Raw genomic sequence first — 20,689 nt, 5'->3', positions numbered from 1 at the left:
TTTCCAGCGGGCATCAGAATAGGAAATTTCTATCTAAGCTTCTAGAAGGTTCTGGGCTACAGTTATGATGGTTCTCTACACCATGTGCTAACACTTCTCGCCCCAAACCTCTGTATCTAATTGTAAATACATATGTATAAGTTATATTCACCTGAAGAATCACAGAAACACTCCCAAGTGACTTTACTTACAATAAGACGGTAAGAACTAATTAATAACCTTCCGGGGTGATTCATAATTCACTCCGTCCGGAACACTGGTGGTAGCTTACTGAGATATGAATACTCAACTCAATTGTTAAGTGTAGTATAAACAACAGTGGTCAAAATGAAGTGAAGAACGGACACATTAAACGGGAAAATAATGGTATGAAACGGCGGGGCACCAGCAAGGTACTGAGACGGAGCTGAGCGGCCAGTGACTGTTTATATGACTTTCCTGACCTGCGAGACAAAAGGAATACTCTCCTTCCAAAACACTCTGGCTTGTTTCACCCATCCTGCCACTCCCAAGCAGTGATGTTAATTGTACGACAATTATCGTATTTGTACGATAATATGGCTGTTTGTACGATGTACGATACATAGGTAAGAATCGTACACCAATATACGATAATTGAGTGGCAAAGTGTTTTTTATTTTTATATTTGTAATAAGGTACTGTAATAATTGTGTAAAGAAAAAAATATCGATGTCAACATTTCAGAGAGAGAGAGAGGGGCTGGGGACTGGGGAGGGAAGGAAAAGGAGAGAGACGCTGTCAGTCACAGTCAGTGTCAAGTGACAAAATGATCTTATTAGTGTGACTCTTAGTGTTAGTATGGTGAAGGGCGAGTTTTCCTTCTCTTATCATATGTTCTATTTGACGTATAACGGTATGAAAAAACAAAACATTCTCATTATGTGGCACTAATGGGCAACAATAAATAAAGGAATAAATAATAAGGGTTTTCCAGTGTAGGTTGTGTTGCGGAGAGTGATGGACTGACGATTGACTGATACGTTGACCCCTTGGAGATACATGCACATTGACACTGTACGTAAGCTTTTATCAATATATAGTTTTATTATATATATATATATATATATATATATATATATATATATATATATATATATATATATATATATATATATATATATATATATATATATATATATATATATATATATATATATATATATATATATATATATATATATATATATATATATATATATATATATACACACACACACACACCTTTGTGTAACCTTTGTATGTGTAGTATGTCATTTGCATATGAAAATGAATGAAAATTAATGAAATGTTCAATACAGTGTATAATGCAGTTCTGATGTGTGTATATTATTTTTCCGTTGGATGTACGATAATATTAGGCAAAATACGATAATTCTGGTGGTTCGGTACGACAATGTGGGCTAGAAAAGTTAACATCACTGCTCCCAAGATCACTTCTCTTATCACAAAAGAGGAGACTTAGGAGACACAGGGTGAAATCTAATATAATTTAAAAGGGTCCCCTCTGTCTTATCAAATCATCAGAGATTCTTGGCAAAGACATCATCGGCGCAGTCGTTCTCGCGCAGACCATCACTTCACCCCATATAAAGGACCTCATCGTCTGTAGAGAAGTTTCTCATGAAGAAAGAAGGTCTTCCAAGTGGCGGACGACCAGCGTAACGAGTTGATTCACCCGACTAGTCTACACTTGTAGCGCAAACACTGTTAGAGTTTAGGAATTACCCCGCCGTTTTTGCAGTGAGACGACGCTGCGTGTGTAAAAATAAAACTAATTTATATTTACCTCTCAGACTCCATTTTCTTTTCAGCCCAGTAGAAGCACATCTTCCCATTTTCTTTTGAGTGCTGTAGGAGTAATTCAGACAAATCTGTTACTGCCTTCTAAACTTAAACATTGATAATTTTTCATATAACTAACAATACTAAAAACATTTCTTTCAGGTAAATAACGCCTTTGACCGTTGGAAATATACTGAAGTGTGTAATTACTACCTAATTAAGAGGGAATTGCTAACACTACTTTATATATATCCCTGGAATCATGCCAAGTCTGTTTTTTTCAATTTGCCAAACACTCTTTCATAAATAGAAAATGTCAAAATCTTTCAAACTCCAACTCCCCTCGTGACTTCTGGTATCTGGCCAAAAACATCAACAACTTTACTTCTTCATCTTTCCCTCCTTTATTTTATCCTGATGGCACCACTGCCACCTCATCTGTCTCCAAAGCTGATCTCTTTTCTCAAACCTAAAACTCCACCTTGGATGATTCTGGGCCAATGAGGCACGAGTGATAGTTTCTCCTTGTATTAAGTTATGGCATCTCAGTGAGGCTTTCTTTTCACTCTTTTTGTTGCCCTTCGCTAGTGCCCTTTTGTCATATAGAAAACATCATTCAAGCTCTTACCACTGTCTCTTATTCTCCCTCCTCCTGAGAGTCATACCACTAATTTTGGCGCAGGTGGGCGGTGTGGTGATGCCAGTTCGGGTGGTGGGTGGTGGCGTGGCAAGGGGCACTGTCTCCGTCGGGATGGTTGGCGTTGATGAGGTAGAGGCACGAGCTGCACTGCTCACACCCACTCTGGAGCAAGGCTTCCCGTCCTCCTCCACCCCAACTAGTGCCACTGTTACCTGGAGATTGGTGAGTACTGTTTGATAGATTGATAGATGAATGGATAAGCAGATAAAAAGATAGACAAATAAACCCGCCTGCTGATCATGTCAGAGTCCTGCACCTGCCCACCAGATCCACCGATCCAAGCACATCGAGGGGATCTATGTGCTGGGGTGTGAACGAGGCAGTGGCTTCATCCATCCTCGGATACAACAACTGCTTATGAGGTCAATGAAGGCGACCCACTGGAAAGCATAACTGCATAAACCCAAAGGCCCAGTGGGCGGCACCTCACCGATAAGTGAAAGGAAGTAACAGGAATGAACAACAGAATAGGAAGATTGGTAGAGATCTAAGAGGTAGTGAGTTCAGAGAGAAGAAAGGTATTCACACGTTTTTAAATGCTTCAGTGTTACTAGAATTAACAATCTCGTTGGGAATTGTATTCAGAGTCTAGCAGATATTGGGATAAAACACCAAAATTGTGAAGTATTACATCGATTCACAGACAAGGAACGGTCATTCATGATCAAGGATTGTCTTGTAGCACGTGCTGGTAGTGAAGGGGCAGGCAAATGACAATGCAACGGGTGGTTGGAATTAGACATGATTTTGAAGAAATAGGACAATGATCCAACCAAACGACGATGCCGAAGATTAATCTCAAGATTAGGAAGAAGAAATTTAATCTGGTTGAATGCTCTATCTAAAACTTTAAGTGAGACTCTGCTGCAGAGATCCACACAGAGTGACAATATTCAAAATGAGGCAGTATGAAAGAGTAAAAGCAATTTCTTACAATATCATCAGAGGAATATATCCGCCTACATTTGCGTAACAAACCAACTTTACATGAGACTGATGATGCAAGTGAACGCAAGTGCAACTCAAAAGTAAGTTTGGGATCAAGGGTGACTGAGTAACTTCAGAGACGAACAATTAGGAATAGGTACTTCGTTGACAACAATATCAGGGTGAACTGGGAAAGGTGTCCTTGATCTGCTAATAACCATACTATGGGATTTACTCGGGTTCAGTTTCATACCCACCGATCACACCATGACAGAATCCTTGAAACATCTTGGTGAGTACATTAGCGACTCTCTGCCTATCCTGTGGGGAAGGAATTGTTGCATATATAGTGGTGTCATCAGCATAAGCAACCATATTAGATTCAATCCCACACCACATGTCAGATGTATAAATAATAAAGAAGAGGTCCCAGAACACTTCCCTGCGGAACACCGGATACAACTGGACTAAAAGAACTAAGGCAGCCATCAACAGTCACACGCTGTCTTCGACTCGTTAGGAACTCTGACTCGGATACAACAACAGCTCCAGACCCACGACATTTCCCTCCTGCACCATCCACACTCCCACCACAGCCACAACCACGAGCCCGGCCCCACCACCCACACCCTGGAGCAAAGGGAGTCGTCCACTTCAGAGCATGCGGAGTGGCCTGACAGTGGAGGAGGGCCCCACACCTCACTGGCAGAGGAGAACGTTGAGCACATCCTCTTAGGTGAGGAGTGGCTGCAGGGGAAGCAAGTGTACCAGGATTGCTCACTTAACACTCCTATGCTCTCTGCAACGTCCATCATTTCTTTTCATAATACAGGAATCCCAATCAAGTTTCTTTTCTCTCTTTACTTTAGATATTCAATAGGAACTACTATTATGCAAATCCTTGCTAATGTTACACTGCTGACACTTGACCTCTGTTTCATTTGTGCAGAAAATGAGTCTGGGAGAAGCACTACATCCTCCAACACCACTGTAGAGGAGGAGGGAGGTGATGACTTCCCACTGCCACCCACCTGTTCCAACCTGAGAGTGATGGGCCACACCCTTGTCCTGGCCAGGTCCTCCTTCCAGGTGGTGGGGCTCCATCCTTCACTTCCTACTGGTTCCTGCTCCTGCCTCACTACAAGGGTGTGCTGGGTGTGCCTTCCAACATGCAGTCTTTACAACACCACAGGATGGTGAGCTTTTGGGCACATGGCCTCACCTGTGTTAGGGCTGGCACCTCAGTAGAGGATGCTTTTTTTTCTTTTGGGTTTTGTTTTTGTTCCCCTTGGCCAGCATCCCACATATATATAAAAGTTTTCAAGTGAACAAAGGTATGGTGTTAAGAGAAAGAAAATACTTGCCTTGTCTGTTAACTGAAATATATTCAAGGTTGCTTGCTTGTTTGATTAGAGTACTTAATGGTTGTAAATTAATAGCTCCTCTAATCAAGGAAATTCTTTAGAGACATTATCATTAGAATTTCTTCAGTATAATGAGAGATGCATCACTTAGCTCTGTTCCTGGTGTTGGCAGTGCCTGCAGGGTGGCCAGTGCTCTCAAGGTGGTGGGCCGCCAGAGTGGGGCAGGACACATATGCCCTCACCCTTCACTGGCGACCACTGCCCCACACCTTGCCCACGGCATCATCAACAGGTATCAGGTGAGTGCTGGAATGTTCACCTCCACACACTTGTATAATTCAAACACACACACACACACACACACACACACACACACTCACACACACACACACACGGTTTTGATAAAGTACCACATCAAAGATTACTATGGAAAATTAAAAACATAGCTGGCTTACAGGGAAAATTACATTAAGCCCCCGCACTTGGCAAATTAATTAGTCTGGCGAAACTACCTCCAAATGCGAATTTCGCCAAGCACGAGTTCTTTATACCATATAAATTACCTAAAAAAAATGCCTCAATCAGTCTTTGATCATTGCCAAAATCCTCTTTTGACCCCTAAAATACCTTTTTCTGGTAGAGCTTGTTGAAATAAAATCTTTTGCCTTCACATAATAGAGAGAGTGAGTGATGTTACGGCCCGCCCGTAACATGCATTACTACCATCACCTCCTCTGCTTGTTACCTCGTTCGCCACCTCTCCGCCTCCCTTCCACGTCACCGTCTCGTGAACCTTCCACGCCACCGTCTCGTGAACCTTCCACGTCACCGTTTCATGAAGCCCGGCTACTGTCCCGAAGTTGGATTCACGCGGCCCCTTTCGACTCAACCGAAAGTGTTGAGCCAGCTCTTGGTTTTCTGGATTGGGAGTTGAGATCCAAGCCTCAACCAGTGAACACAACGCCTCTTGGTTCTGCCGTGGGATCAACCATCACCCAGCATTTCACCACTGCGACACCGCATAAGTATCACTTCCCTCGTCCGTGTTTTCCACATTGCCTCTATATAGGATTAGGATTATTGTTAGGTATTAAGTTGGGTTCTTTATTGTTGTATTTATTACTGTGTTATATGTATATGTGTATGTCATTTTCCTGTGTTTCATGTTATATATCTGTGTCTCATGTTTCTTGTTATATATGTGTCAATTTCATTATGGGTTATTAAAGTAGCTTTTAAAGTGACCCCCTTTTGCATTTCCTCACCAGTTGAACCTGCAGTGTTTTTTTTTATTGTTATTGTTCACCGGCTCTCCGATGCCAATCTTACCAGTTTAACCGGTGAACGTAACAATTGGCGACCGTGACAGGACCATTATAACCCATGTTCAGTGTTCCATTTTTCCAGTGACTTTTTTCTGTGATTGCTTGTGTTTCTGTGGTGTTGTGACTCTGATGTGTTTTTTTCTGTGACTTACTCTGCGTGTGGTTTAAATTTACCTTTGTGCGATCAAGCGGCTCCTTTTGGGTTAAACGTGCTTCGTGACTTTCATTGGTATCGCATAGCAGTGGTAGAGCAGGAAACCAGGTAGAAAGGCGTGTTCACCGATAGCACTTATCCCTATTTTTTGCACATAGGCAGGTGTGTAATAAGTGTTATCCAAGTGTTGGGATCATCATATGTTCATGCGAACCTTCAATTCCCTCACTTCGCGGATCATTTTTCTCGCTAGTTAGAATCGGCCATTTTAACTAGTCTCTCAGACTAATCCGCCTCCTTATCAATAACAAGTCTCAGTACAATTCGCTCCTCACTCTCAAGTCTCGTAACTAGAGTAATCCGGATCCCTCTTAATGCCGTAACTCTCTAGTTTACCCCTCATTAGTGATTGTACTCATAAGTGTTTACTTAAGTATAATCTAGGTAATTTCCAAGGTTGCCTTTATTATCACTCTGCCAAGTTCCTCACTTAAGTAATTCGCTTATCATTTTTTTTTTTGTGGTTTAACATCGATTTAATATGGCTTCCGCTCAGTTTAACGTTGAAGATTTTTGTGCCGACCCTTCTCTGGAACAACTTAAAGATGCTAATATAAAGAAGGACCAATGGAAGACCATCGCTAAACATTTTGATGTTCCCATCACGTCTCAGATGACTAAAGAGGTCATTAAGAATGTAGTTGTTGAACATCTAGTGCAAGAAGGTCAGTTGCTAGGAAATGCCATAGAAGAGTTAACTCCCATGTCAGCCTCTACGAGGACTATAATACACAGTCCCCAGGAAGAACAGGATAAGAGTAGGATAAGTCAGTGGGAAATTGAGAAGCTTAAACTAGAATACCGGATGCATGAAAAACAAATGCAATTACAGGCAGAAAAAGAAGATAAAGAGAGAGAATTACGGGAAAGACAAATGAAAGACAAATGCAACTACAGGCAGAAAAAGAAGATAAAGATAAAGAGAGAGAATTTCAGTTACAACTTAGAAGGCAGGAGAAAGAGTTAGAAATTCAGGAGTTAGCCCTACGAAATGACGCTAAGTTTAGAGGGGAAGAAATAGATATAAAGAAAGTTAGCAAGCTTTAATCCTGCTACAGCTGCTCCGCTAGTTCCCCCTTTTGATGAATCTGATGTTGACGGGTCATTTCGCGCTTTTGAGAGCATTGCTCATAGGAATAAATGGCCCCAGGATCAGTGGGTGTCTCTCCTTGTCCCTAAGCTAGTAGGAAAAGCTTATAGGGTATACAACGGCCTTAGTGATGAGGTAGAATATGAAGAGATCAAAGGTAACATTCTAGACGCCTACTCTATCACTTCTGATGGATACAGACAGCAGTTTCGAAAGTATGTGAAACCAGAGTCTCACACCTATGTTGAATTCGCTAGTGAGAAACTAAGACAATTTAAGAAATGGTTAGCCGCTCTTAACATTACCACCTTTTCGGAGTTGCTCAATCTAATGGTCCTGGAAGAATGGAAGAACAAGTTACCTTTTAATATTCTGAGGCATGTGGAAGAACAGGGAGAGAGTGAGCTTATGTCTGCCGCTAAAGTGGCTGATGCGTTTGCTTTGTTGATGGGATCCCTGGGTAGTAGAGGTCGTGGTTCACTGTCTAATGTTAGGTCCTCCTTTGGGGAAGGTTTTGGGGGCGCGGGTGGTAAGCCAACCGGATTCTCGCCAAATGCATATAATTCCCCCCTGGTGTACATACTGTAAGAAGCCAGGACACACGATCCAGAAATGTAGACACCCAAATTGCAAGGGTTCTCAACGTCAATTTTCTTTTGTGGCCCCTAGACCTAACACATTTGAGAACAAGAAACCAGTGGCCCTAGCTAACCCTGTCAACTCTCCTCTAGAACTTTATGACTCGTACATGTATCAAGGTAAAGTGTCCCTGACTGATGGTAAAGACAAGGCAATAAATATCAAGGTTCTGCGTGATACAGGTGCTGCCCAATCCATCTTAAGGGAAGATGTCATCCCAAACATCAAGCAGGCTTTCACTGGGGAGAAGGTGATCCTTACAGGTCTCGAATCACAGCTCTCCTATCCTTTGGCTAATATTAGCTTACAGTGCCCGTTCATTTCAGGAGATGTTGAGGTAGCCATTAAACCTGGTGAACTGCCAGTACCGGGGGTACATCTTGTACTGGGTAATGATCTTGCGGGTAACTTGGCTGTTCCAAACTTAATTGTTCTTGATTCTCCCTTAACAGAAAGTCCCACTAAGACCCTGGACGAAACATCCCTCACTTCTTCCCAGTGTGTGCAGTCACCAGGTCTCAGTCCAAGTCCCCTGCCCTTTCATCACCTCCTCCACCAATGATTGCCTCTACTGACAACTTGTATAATGACATCATTTCAAAGGAGAATTTGATTAATGCTCAGGAACAGGATCTCACTTTGGCTAAGATCAGACATGTGGCCAGTGAGACAAAGGATATGTCTAAATTGCCTTGTTTTTATTATCAGGAAGGAGTCCTGATGCGTTCCTACAGACCACCTGAACTGAAACAACTAGACACCTGGTCAGAAACACATCAAGTTGTCATCCCCTTGTCTGTAAGACCAGCCATTATAGAACTAGCTCATGATGGATTGTCAGGTCATCTAGGCATCCAAAAAACCTACAAGAAGGCTCTTCAACATTTTTTTGGCCAGGAATGAAAAAGGATGTGTCACACTATGTAAAAACATGTCACATATGTCAAATTGTGGGTAAGCCTAACGAACGCCTTGTGCCAGCTCCTCTGACGCCTATTCCAGTTCAGACGGAGCCCTTCGAAAAGATCATTTTAGACTGCGTAGGGCCCTTACCCAAAACCAAACGAGGGAATCAGTATTTGTTAACCCTCATGGATCCCACTACCAGGTACCCTGAAGCATTCCTCTTAAGAACATCACATCAAAGACCATTGTAAAACATCTGATACATTTTTTCACCTCGGTAGGAATTCCAAAACAAATTCAGTCTGACAAGGGTAGCAATTTCACTAGCCATTTTTTCCAACAGATAGTGAATGAGCTAAACATCGACCATGTTACCTCCTCGGCTTACCACCCCAATCCCAAGGCTGTCTGGAGCGGTTTCACCAAACATTAAAATCCATGATGAAGAAGTATTGCTTGGAGCATCAAGGAGACTGGGATGAAAGTATTTCTTTCCTTCTCTTCGCTTTAAGAGAATCTCCTCAAGATTCTTTAGGTTACTCCCTTTTGAATTACTCTATGGTAGACAGATCAGGGGGCCTCTCAAAATATTAAAGGATCAATGGTTCACTCAAAATACTCCTTCAAGCCCCAGTGTGTCTGACTACATCAGTAACCTTAAGAATAAAATCAGTGAAGTCAGATCTTTGCTAAATCAAACTTCCTCAAATCTCAAACTAAAATGCAACAGAATTCTCTTCCCAAATCTGTCATGAGAAGTTTCAAACCAGGAGACAAGGTTTTACTTTTCTCCCACTCCAGGCAATGCTCTTCACAGTAAGTTCATGGGACCTTATGTTGTGGCTCAAAACTAAGCCAATTAAATTATGTGGTCCACACTCCTGACCGTCGTAAGGATTCCCAACTAGTTCATATTAATCTAATGAAACCTTACCACTCCAGAGAACCAGAGGACGACTTGTCTCGCGCTGTACCTGTATGTCTGATAGGAAAGGAGTCTGGTCCTGTGCCCCCCGAGGAAGAGTCCGACATCGACTTCCTCTTCTTGTCACCTAAAGGACGCCCCTCAAACAGCCAAATCATGTCCAACCTGGATGAGGTGTTTCTTTCCTTAACACCTTCACAACAGTCTGATCTTAAAAAGTTATTGGTAGACTTTTCTGAAATCACAGGTGACCTTCCAGGAGTTTGTAATACTATCCAACATGACATAACATTAACATCCAACGACATCAAGCCTATAAGACAACCAGCCTATCGCATTTCACCCATTAAAAGAGACTTGATGAAAAAAGAGGTAGACTATCTGCTCTGTCATCACCTTGCAGAACCTAGTATATCTCCTTGGGCTTCTCCCTGCCTGTTAACATCTAAGCCAGATGGTAGTAGTCGATTTTGCACCGACTACCGGAAATTAAATAAAGTGACGGTGCCAGACTCCTACCCATTGCCCTTGATAGAGGACCTTATAGATAGTATAGGAGTAGCCAAATTTGTAACCACTATAGACTTGCTTAAAGGTTACTACCAGATTCCTCTCGGACGAGGCCCAAATAATATCCGCCTTCATCACTCCCTTCGGACTATACCAATACACAGTGATGCCCTTTGGATTGTCTAATGCTCCCGCCACCTTCCAGAGGGCTATAAATTACATAACTCAGGACTTGGAGGGAACATCCGCTATCTGGACGACCTGGTGGTGACTGCACGACGGGCAACACATCTGACCCGTCTTCGGAGGCTGATGGGTCGGTTGCAGGAAGCCGGGCTTACCATCAACCTGGCCAAGTCCACCTTGGGAGGTCTACGGTGGTCTACCTGGGACATGTGGTGGGAACGGCAGGTTCACCCCAAGAGAGCTTGTTGAGGCCATCCTTGGCTTCCCTGTTCCTACCACCAGGAAAGCTCTCATGAGGTTCTTGGGATGGCTGGGACGCTCTGTAAAAACTTCTCACCCTGGCCGCCCCTTGACGGACCTTCTCAGCACTTCCGTCCCTTCCACTGGACCCCGGCCTGTGACCAAGCCTTCAAACACCTCAAGGCGTTCTCTCCTCGGAACCAGTGGTCTGGACGCCGGATCATCCCGACCCTTCCACAAGTTGACGCGAGTGGAGTTGGAGTGGTGCTGTCCTACACAACCGGACCCCACAAGCGGCATCCTCCATCCCATCGCTTACCACTCTGCAAAACTGAAACCATCAACTCAACTACTCACCATCGAAAAGGAGGCTCTGGCTGCTGGCGCTCCAACGTTTTGAGTGCTATCTTCATCCTGGTCCGCACATCACCAAGGTCTTCACGGACCACAATCCTCTGGCCTTCCTGTACGCCATGAGGAACCGAAACCAACGCATTCTTAGGTGGGCCTTGTTAGGTTCAACCTTTCAACCTGAAGTCCATCATATGGTGGTCAACATCATCGCCGACGCCTTATCAAGATCTCCCGTCTCACCTCCTTCATGAGCCCATTACGGAGGTCTTAGGGGGGAGGAAATGTTACGGCCCGCCCGTAACATGCATTACTACCATCACCTCCTCTGCTTGTTACCTCGTTCGCCACCTCTCCGCCTCCCTTCCACGTCACCGTCTCGTGAACCTTCCACGCCACCGTCTCGTGAACCTTCCACGTCACAGTTTCATGAAGCCCGGCTACTGTCCCGAAGTTGGATTCACGCGGCCCTTTCGACTCAACCGAAAGTGTTGAGCCAGCTCTTGGTTTTCTGGATTGGGAGTTGAGATCCAAGCCTCAACCAGTGAACACAACGCCTCTTGGTTCTGCCGTGGGATCAACCATCACCCAGCATTTCACCACTGCGACACCGCATAAGTATCACTTCCCTCGTCCGTGTTTTCCACATTGCCTCTATATAGGATTAGGATTATTGTTAGGTATTAAGTTGGGTTCTTTATTGTTGTATTTATTACTGTGTTATATGTATATGTGTATGTCATTTTCCTGTGTTTCATGTTATATATCTGTGTTTCATGTTTCTTGTTATATATGTGTCAATTTCATTATGGGTTATTAAAGTAGCTTTTAAAGTGACCCCTTTGCATTTCCTCACCAGATGAACCTGCAGTGTTTTTTTATTGTTATTGTTCACCGGCTCCCCGATGCCAATCTTACCAGTTTAACCGGTGAACGTAACACCAATAAACAATAAATAAAGCTAATAAGACATGATATAAAAGTTATAACTCCCGTTTTTCCACCCGTTTCTCTCGCTCACTTTCATCCTTGCCGCCACCACCATTGTCCTTACCCCCACCGGTACCACCTGTTTCGCTGGTAGAGGCCTTGTTGGAGGTAAATTGCCAGAATTAGTTCCCATGCTAGCAGAACAGAGGACAGGACAAACAAAATGGCTGAAGGGGCTCTCACTTTGCGTTCTGATAAGTTTAGAGAGGTCTGACGTCACCGGAGAGCCGCGTGGTTCGCCGTGCGGCCGCCAGGGACCGCCAAGTTTTAATTCAAATCGCCAAGCGTGCACTCGGTGGTCTGTGGCCACCCTACCGCCAAAAGTGAATTTCACTAAGCTGAGATTCGCCAAGTGTGGGGGTTTTCTGTATATATTGGACTGAATAACAAACTTCTTAAAAGACAGAAAAATGAGAACAGTGATAAAGGGTGAAGAATCAAAATGGTGTAGAGTTATTAGTGGAGTTCCACAGGAAACAGTTCTGGCCCCAGTAATGTTCATTCATAGTTTTTTTTCTTTTTACGTAGGGAAGAGGGCCAGCCAAGGGCAAAAAAAAAAGGAAGTTAAAAAAGGCCCACTTGAGTGCTGGCTCTCTAAAAAGTGCAAAAAGTGCCAAACCGTCAGCCAGAATTAGGGGAGCAAATGCCTCGATACCTCCCTCTTGAAAGAAGACAAGTTGTAGGAATTCGGAAATACAGATGCAGGGAGGGAGTTCCAGAGTTTACCAGTGAAAGGAATGAATGACTGAGAGTACTGGTTAATTCTTGCATTAGAGAGTTGGATAGAATAGGGATGAGAGGAAGAAGAAAGCCTTGTGCAGCGAGGCCACAGGAGAAGGGAGGCATGCAGTTAGCAAGATCAGTAGAACAGTTACCATGAAAATAGCGATAAAAGACAGAAAGGGATGCAACATTTCGGCGGTGAGAAAGAGACTGAAGACAGTTAGTGAGATGAGGGAGTTGATGAGACGAAAAGCTGATTCCACCCTATCAAGCAAAGCTGTGTGTTGGAACCCCCAAACATGCGAAGAGTACTCCATACAGGGACGGATAAGGCCCTTATACAGAGTAAGCAGTTGGAGGGGCGAGAAAAACTGTCGGAGACGCCTCAGAACACCTAACTTCATAGAAGCTGTTTTAGCAAGAGATGAGGTGTGAAGTTTCCAGTTAAGATTATGAGCAAAGGACAGACCGAGGATATTCATTGTGGAAGAGGGAGACGGTTGAGCGTCATTGAAGAAGAGGGGATAGTTGTCTGGAAGGTTGAAAAGAGATAGAGAGAAAGAGGAGAGTGAGAGAGGAGGGAAGGAGGGAGGGAGGAGGGAGGAAGGAAAGAAAAAAATGATGGTTTGTTATCAACAGAAAACGAGACATATAGAAAGAAAAGGTAGATCCCCACTTTTTTCATCACTATTTTTCCCAGCGTCTGTCTGTCTGTCTGTCTGTCTGTCTGTCTGTCTTCTTCTTTCCCTTCTGTATTGTAAAGAATAAAATTACTATTCTCTACTATTACTACTACTATTACTACTTTTACTATCATCTTCCTTCCTTAGATAGTCAAGTTTTTCACAGTTAGATTATTCCTACTTACTGGTTTTGCTAGTTTACGACTTGCTACTACCACCAGTACTACTACTACTACTACTACTACTACTACTCTCTCTACTACTACTACTACCACCACCACCACTACTAATACTCTCTACTCTACTCTCTCTACTCTACTACTACTACTACCAACACTACTACTCTGCTCTCCTACTCTACTAACACTACTCTCTCTCTCTCTCCACTCTACTACTACTCTACTACTACTACTACTCCTCCTCGGTTATGTCGAGTTGATAGATGGAAGAATTGAGTTTTGAGGCATTGAAAACTACTATATTTTCTCTGCCCCAATCGGAATACTTAGAAAGATCGGAAGTCAGGCGTTCCGTGGCGTCCCCGCGTGATCTGTTGACTTCCTGAAGGGTTGGACGTCTCTGAAAGAACGTGGAAAGATGTAGGGTGGTATCATCAGCGTAGGAGTGGATAGGGCAAGAAGTTTGGTTAAGAAGATCATTAATGAGTAATAGAAAGAGAGTGAGTGACAGGACAGAACCCTGAGGAACACCACTATTAATAGGTTTAGGAGAAGAACAGTAGCCGTCTACCACAGCAGTAATAGAGCGGTCGGAAAAGAAACTTGAGATAAAGTTGCAGAGAGAAGGATAGACATCAAAGCTTTATGCCAGACTGTCAAAAGCTTTTGATGTGTCTAACGTGTATCATGATGTGGTAGAGGAGGTGGAGGCTGTGGCGTAGTGGATGAGGTGGTGAGCACAGAATCGGGCAGACATCCACGCATAGATTCGAATCCCACCATATATCACTTTGAAGCTATGCCATTTGTCGAGTGGTTTAAAGTTACCTACATGTCACCGTGATACTCAGGTTCGAGGTGGTCACACCAAAGATGTGCTTGGGTGGTGATATGGGCCTTAATATGGGTACCACTACGAATAAAATTGCCTGCGCCACTAATGGGTGGAAGTAGAACAGCGCTTCCCACATATACTCTTCAAGTATGCCTACAGGTGCTATAGGCCATAACATAAAAAAAAAAAATAAATAATAATAAGACCGTATGTAGAAGAGACTTTAAGAAATGTATAGTTTTCCAAACAGAAGCATAGCAACATGGAACAACTTGGATAAAACAGTGGTTCAAGCAAGAAATATTCCTGACTTTAAGGCTAAACTGGACAGATATGGAGACAGGATAGCACGAGCATGGCTCTTTTCCTGTAAAACACAACTAGGTAAACACACACACACACACACACACACACACACACACACACACACACACACACACACGGCCCGGTAGCTCAGTGGTTAGAGCGCTGGCTTCACAAGCCAGAGGACCGGGGTTCGATTCCCCGGCCGGGTGGAGATATTTGGGTATGTCTCCTTTGACGTGTAGCCCCTGTTCACCTAGCAGTGAGTAGGTACGGGATGTAAATCGAGGAGTTGTGACCTTGTTGTCCCGGTGTGTGGTGTGTGCCTGGTCTCAGGCCTATCCGAAGATCGGAAACAATGAGCTCTGAGCTCGTTCCGTAGGGTAACGTCTGGCTGTCTCGTCAGAGACTGCAGCAGATCAAAAGGTGAATTACACGCGCGGAGCCGTCGAGCAGGACGCACGCATCTGAGCAGCTCGCTGAGATTACTTCAAAAGGAGTTAGACCACAGGCCTAGATGTATGTATAGGGGGAGAGGGGGCCATAGGTTCTCCTATCTCCAAAGGAAATAAGTGTTAGACCACATATAGATAATTAATGAACAACGAGAGAGAGAGAGAGATGGAACCAAGTAGCGAGTGGGAACCAACGCATTATAGAAACCCCTATAGGTTTAAGAAAACTGACTGATGATAGTATGGATAAGGATTTCGCGGGTTTCCGGGATGAACGAAGTAATATGAGAAGACTTGTTTATGTAGAAAGGGAATTAAGAAACATGAAGGAGGTGATAACCAGTCTTATGGATAAACAAGACCGACTGCTTGCAGAAAACACAGCCCTGAAACCAAGAGTAACTGAATGTGAGAAAGTAAGTGAAATAAACCAAGAATTGAAAGAGGAGATTGTAGAAATAAGGAAGCAAAATGACGTTCTTAAAACAACATGTCAAAATTATGAAAGTTCTCTAAAGAACTTGCAGGATAAAGTGCAGCACGGGATTACAGACAGGGTAGAAGGTGGTCTAGGTGATAACAAGTTGAAAGAATTAAGAAATGAATGGAAACAAGAGCAAGAAGAGGAAAAGTCAAATTTTCAGAAGTGGTAAGGAGGCAAATTCAGGAGAACACCAAAGTCGCTATAATAGAGGCTATCAAGGAGAAGGAAGATTTAGTGCGAGATGCAGTGGACAAGAAAAAAAGCTTTGTGATTTATAGGATGAGTAAAAAGAAAAATCCAAATAAATTCACAAGAGAACATGAAGAAAGGAAATGGCCAAAACAGTTATCAAACGAGTACAAGAACAGCACACAAGAATTTGAGCAGGAGGTAGAGGAAGGTACAGTGAAAGAGGAAAGAGACCAATGAAGGTGAAAATGAGATCTCAAGTGGCCGTAGAAAAAAATATGGCTAGAAAAGGGAAGCTGGCCGATGATATCAATCACAAGGAAATATGGATGAAAAGAGATATGAACATAGAGGAAAGGGAAAAGGAGAAATTGCTAAGTGAAGCTAAGGAAAAAAAACGAGAAAAGGACAGAAATAGAGAAGAATTTTTACTGGAGGGTTCTGGATATGAGACTAAAGAAGTGGTATCTAAGAAAAAAAGAGGAGGTCGTGGAGGAAGTAATAAATTAAGAGTGACTTATACTAACATAGATGGTTTGTTATCAAGTACGTAATTGGAAGAGGAGGCAGGAGAAGAGAAGAGGAAAACTTTCTTTACTTTATCCTTCCTATAATCTTCCTTTGTCACTCACTCCTTTCTCCTTCCTTTGCTCTTTGTTTTTTCTGTCCTTCTTTATTTTTGTATTTTTCTTCCATTTTCTCTTTATTTATCTTCCTTCCTTATTTCACTGCTTCCAATTTTCCTTCCTCCCCTCCTCATTGCTTTTCTTTTCCTTCTTCCTTAATTACTTCCTTCCTTCGTTCTTCCTTCCTTCTCTCTTTCTTCCCTTTCTTTCTAAGACAGTACATTAATTTCTTCATTGTTTTCATCTTTCCTTACTTCGTTTTCTGTACATTTCTTCCTTCCTTCTTTACTTCCTTCCATTCTTCTCTCCTCCTTTGCCTTTTACAGCGGAAGCATCGACCTTTCCTCCTTTCCTCCTACATTGTCTCCATTTGTCTCCTCCTCTACTTCATTCGTCATCTTTATACACTCTTACGTTTCTCCTCCTTTCTTCCATTAAAACACTCTCTCTCTCTCTCTCTCTCTCTCTCTCTCTCTCTCTCTCTCTCTCTCTCTCTCTCTCTCTCTCTCTCTCTCTCTCTCTCTCTCTCTCTCTCTCTCCTTCCACTCATCCTTCCATCCTTTCACTCTATCATTCAAGAAGTCACTCTCCTCCTCCTCCTCCTCCTCCTTCCATGTAAAGACTCAAACATCATGTATTTTGTTCTCAGTTTCCTTCATTTGTTACTTCCGCCTCCGTCCATCCTTCCTTTCTACCTTCCTTCCTTCCTTCCTTCCTTCCTTCCTTTCTCCTCCTCTCCTTCAGTTTTCCTCCAGTTACAGGAACTAACACAAAAGTAGTCTGCCTTGCTTTCCTTTTTTTTTTTTTACATCCCTTTTTCATTCTCTCTCTCTCTCTCTCTCTCTCTCTCTCTCTCTCTCTCTCTCTCTCTCTCTCTCTCTCTCTCTCTCTCTCTCTCTCTCTCTCTCTCTCTCTCTCTCTCTCTCTCTCTCTCTCTCTCTCTCTCTCTCTCTCTCTCTCTCTCTCTCACTGATCATTTTCTTTTCTTTCTAACATTTCTATCTTCGTTTTTCTTCTTTTCCTCCTCCTCCTCCTCCTCCTCCTCCTCCTCCTCCCTCCTCCTCCTCCTCCTCCTCCATCTTTTTCTTCTTTACTCCATCCCTTCTCTGTTAGTTTCCTTCATATTCTTGCTTGATTTTAGTTCTTTCTTCTTTCTCAATCCAATTTTCTCATTTCCTCTCTGTTTTCTCTCTCTCCTACTTTTTGCTGTCATTTTCCTTGTTTCCTCTTATTTTCCTATCTCTTTTCCTTCTTTACGTGATTTTAGCAATCTTCATTGCATCTTCTCCAACCTATTATCTTTATTTCCTTCTCCTCGTTCTCCTCCTCCTCCTCCTCCTCCTCCTCTTTAAACTTTTCTCCATGTCCTCTTCCTCATTTACCTCTTCTCTTCTCTCTCTCTCTCTCTCTCTCTCTCTCTCTCTCTCTCTCTCTCTCTCTCTCTCTCTCTCTCTCTCTCTCTCTCTCTCTGCCAGCTGATTAGCACCGCTGAAGGAAAAAAAGGGCCAAGCTCGGTAAAGGCGAGTTGGGGTTCCTCGAATTTTTCCACTGACATACATGATTTGAATTTAGTTGAGGAAGCAATTAATGGGACAGAAATATTCTGCACTCAAAGTGACCTCAGGGCTCAGGCTGCAGGGCGACTGCGGCATGGTGGATGGCATCAAGCTGTCCCACAGCAGGACCTCCTGCTGGTGCTGGAAGAGGCGGCGGCTTCTGGCTGCCTTTACCTTCCACGGCAAGGAGACGGGCTACACGCCGCCGCCCAGGTGGCGACCATCAAGCTGGACCGTCTGATGAAGAAGGACGGGAGACTCCAGTTACCGTGACTTGCTTTGCGGGTGGCACCCGTGTCTTTGAGAAGGAAATGCCCTGGCTGACCTTCTGCGGGCTCTCAAGTGCACCGCCAGAGGGAACCAGGCGGCCCTCTACTTCTGCCTCGTAGGTGAGAAAAAGGAAGCAGTCAGGCCTACACAGCGCTGTTCTGCAATGGCAAGCGGGTTGGGGATGGCGACATTGCCGGCCGCTCGGGAGGGTGCTCCGGCAGGCCCGCCTCCATCCCGAGGCTGACTTCCAGGACGCCCTGGACCAGGTCAGCACGGATCCTGAGGATGACTTCCAGGACGCCTTGGACCAGGTCAGCCAGGATCCTGAGGATGACTTCCAGGACGCCCTGGACCAGGACAGCACGGATTCTGAGGCTGACCTGGACGTGGAGAGTCTGGGTTATGAGGGTGACCTGGAAAGCGCCAGCCTAGATTCTGAGACAGACCCAGAAGAAATCAGTCTGGACTATGATGCTGACCTGGAAAGCGACAGCCAGGACTCTGATAACGCTCAATCTATATTCTGAGGATAACCTGTAAGAGGTCTGTGTAGATTATGAGGATTTTGAGGCTGACGCACCCTCACATAGGCAAGAGCAGGCAGTAGGGGCAGGGTACGAGGGTGAAGGCGAAGCCTTATGGCAGAGCAGCTGGACATCCTTCCAGCCTGGTTGGTGCAGTGGTTGGCCGTTGTACCTAACCTAACCTAACCTAACCAATGAAACCAACCTAACCTAACAACGAAACCAGCCTAACCTAACAACGAAACCAACCAAACCTAACCAACGAAACCAACCTAACAACGAAACCAACCTAACCTAACAACGAAACCTAACCTAACAACGAAACCAACCTAACCTAACAACGAAACCAACCTAACCTAACAACGAAACCAACCTAACCTAACAACGAAACCAACCTAACCTAACAACGAAACCAACCTAACCTAACAACGAAACCAACCTAACCTAACAACGAAACCAACCTAACCTAACAACGAAACCAACCTAACCTAACAACGAAACCAACCTAACCTAACAACGAAACCAACCTAACCTAACAACGAAACCAACCTAACCTAACAACGAAACCAACCTAACCTAACAACGAAACCAACCTAACCTAACAACGAAACCAACCTAACCTAACAACGAAACCAACCTAACCTAACAACGAAACCAACCTAACCTAACAACGAAACCAACCTAACCTAACAACGAAACCAACCTAACCTAACCAACGAAACCAACCTAACCTAACAACGAAACCAACCTAACCTAACAACGAAACCAACCTAACCTAACAACGAAACCAACCTAACCTAACAACGAAACCAACCTAACCTAACAACGAAACCAACCTAACCTAACAACGAAACCAACCTAACCTAACAACGAAACCAACCTAACCTAACAACGAAACCAACCTAACCTAACAACGAAACCAACCTAACCTAACAACGAAACCAACCTAACCTAACAACGAAACCAACCTAACCTAACCAACGAAACCAACCTAACCTAACAACGAAACCAACCTAACCTAACAACGAAACCAACCTAACCTAACAACGAAACCAACCTAACCTAACAACGAAACCAACCTAACCTAACAACGAAACCAACCTAACCTAACAACGAAACCAACCTAACCTAACAACGAAACCAACCTAACCTAACAACGAAACCAACCTAACCTAACAACGAAACCAACCTAACCTAACAACGAAACCAACCTAACCTAACAACGAAACCAACCTAACCTAACAACGAAACCAAACCTAACCAACGAAACCAACCTAACCTAACAACGAAACCAACCTAACCTAACAACGAAACCAACCTAACCTAACAACGAAACCAACCTAACCTAACAACGAAACCAACCTAACCTAACAACGAAACCAACCTAACCTAACAACGAAACCAACCTAACCTAACAACGAAACCAACCTAACCTAACAACGAAACCAACCTAACCTAACCAACGAAACCAACCTAACCTAACAACGAAACCAACCAAACCTAACCAACGAAACCAACCTAACCTAACAACGAAACCAACCTAACCTAACAACGAAACCAACCTAACCTAACTAACGACACCAACCTGACCTAACGTAACCGAGAAGAATGAGGCTTCCACTGCCTGCCGCCACCCACTGATCAGCACGCCACCACTGCCCACCACCAACACTAAGGCCTCCTTCTTATTTT

At 43.7% G+C, this 20,689-nt stretch overlaps 1 protein-coding gene across 1 annotated transcript in view; it reads left to right on the top strand.

Annotated features, from left to right (window-relative positions):
* LOC123512761 overlaps positions 1-19,000 on the top strand; it is a 38,946-nt gene extending 19,946 nt beyond the window's left edge. The window contains exons 9-15 of the mRNA XM_045269336.1: positions 2,486-2,665; positions 2,750-2,865; positions 4,027-4,166; positions 4,380-4,626; positions 4,967-5,093; positions 18,220-18,438; positions 18,695-19,000. Of these exons, the coding sequence (XP_045125271.1) occupies positions 2,486-2,665; positions 2,750-2,865; positions 4,027-4,166; positions 4,380-4,626; positions 4,967-5,093; positions 18,220-18,438; positions 18,695-19,000 (1,335 nt within the window). The remainder of the gene's footprint in view (positions 1-2,485; positions 2,666-2,749; positions 2,866-4,026; positions 4,167-4,379; positions 4,627-4,966; positions 5,094-18,219; positions 18,439-18,694) is intronic.
* The last annotated feature ends 1,689 nt before the right edge of the window (positions 19,001-20,689 follow it).

This window comes from Portunus trituberculatus, chromosome 34 (genome assembly GCF_017591435.1).
Source record: "Portunus trituberculatus isolate SZX2019 chromosome 34, ASM1759143v1, whole genome shotgun sequence".
NCBI classification, from domain to species: Eukaryota; Metazoa; Arthropoda; class Malacostraca; order Decapoda; family Portunidae; genus Portunus; species Portunus trituberculatus.
This window is presented reverse-complemented; position numbering and strand designations above follow the sequence as displayed.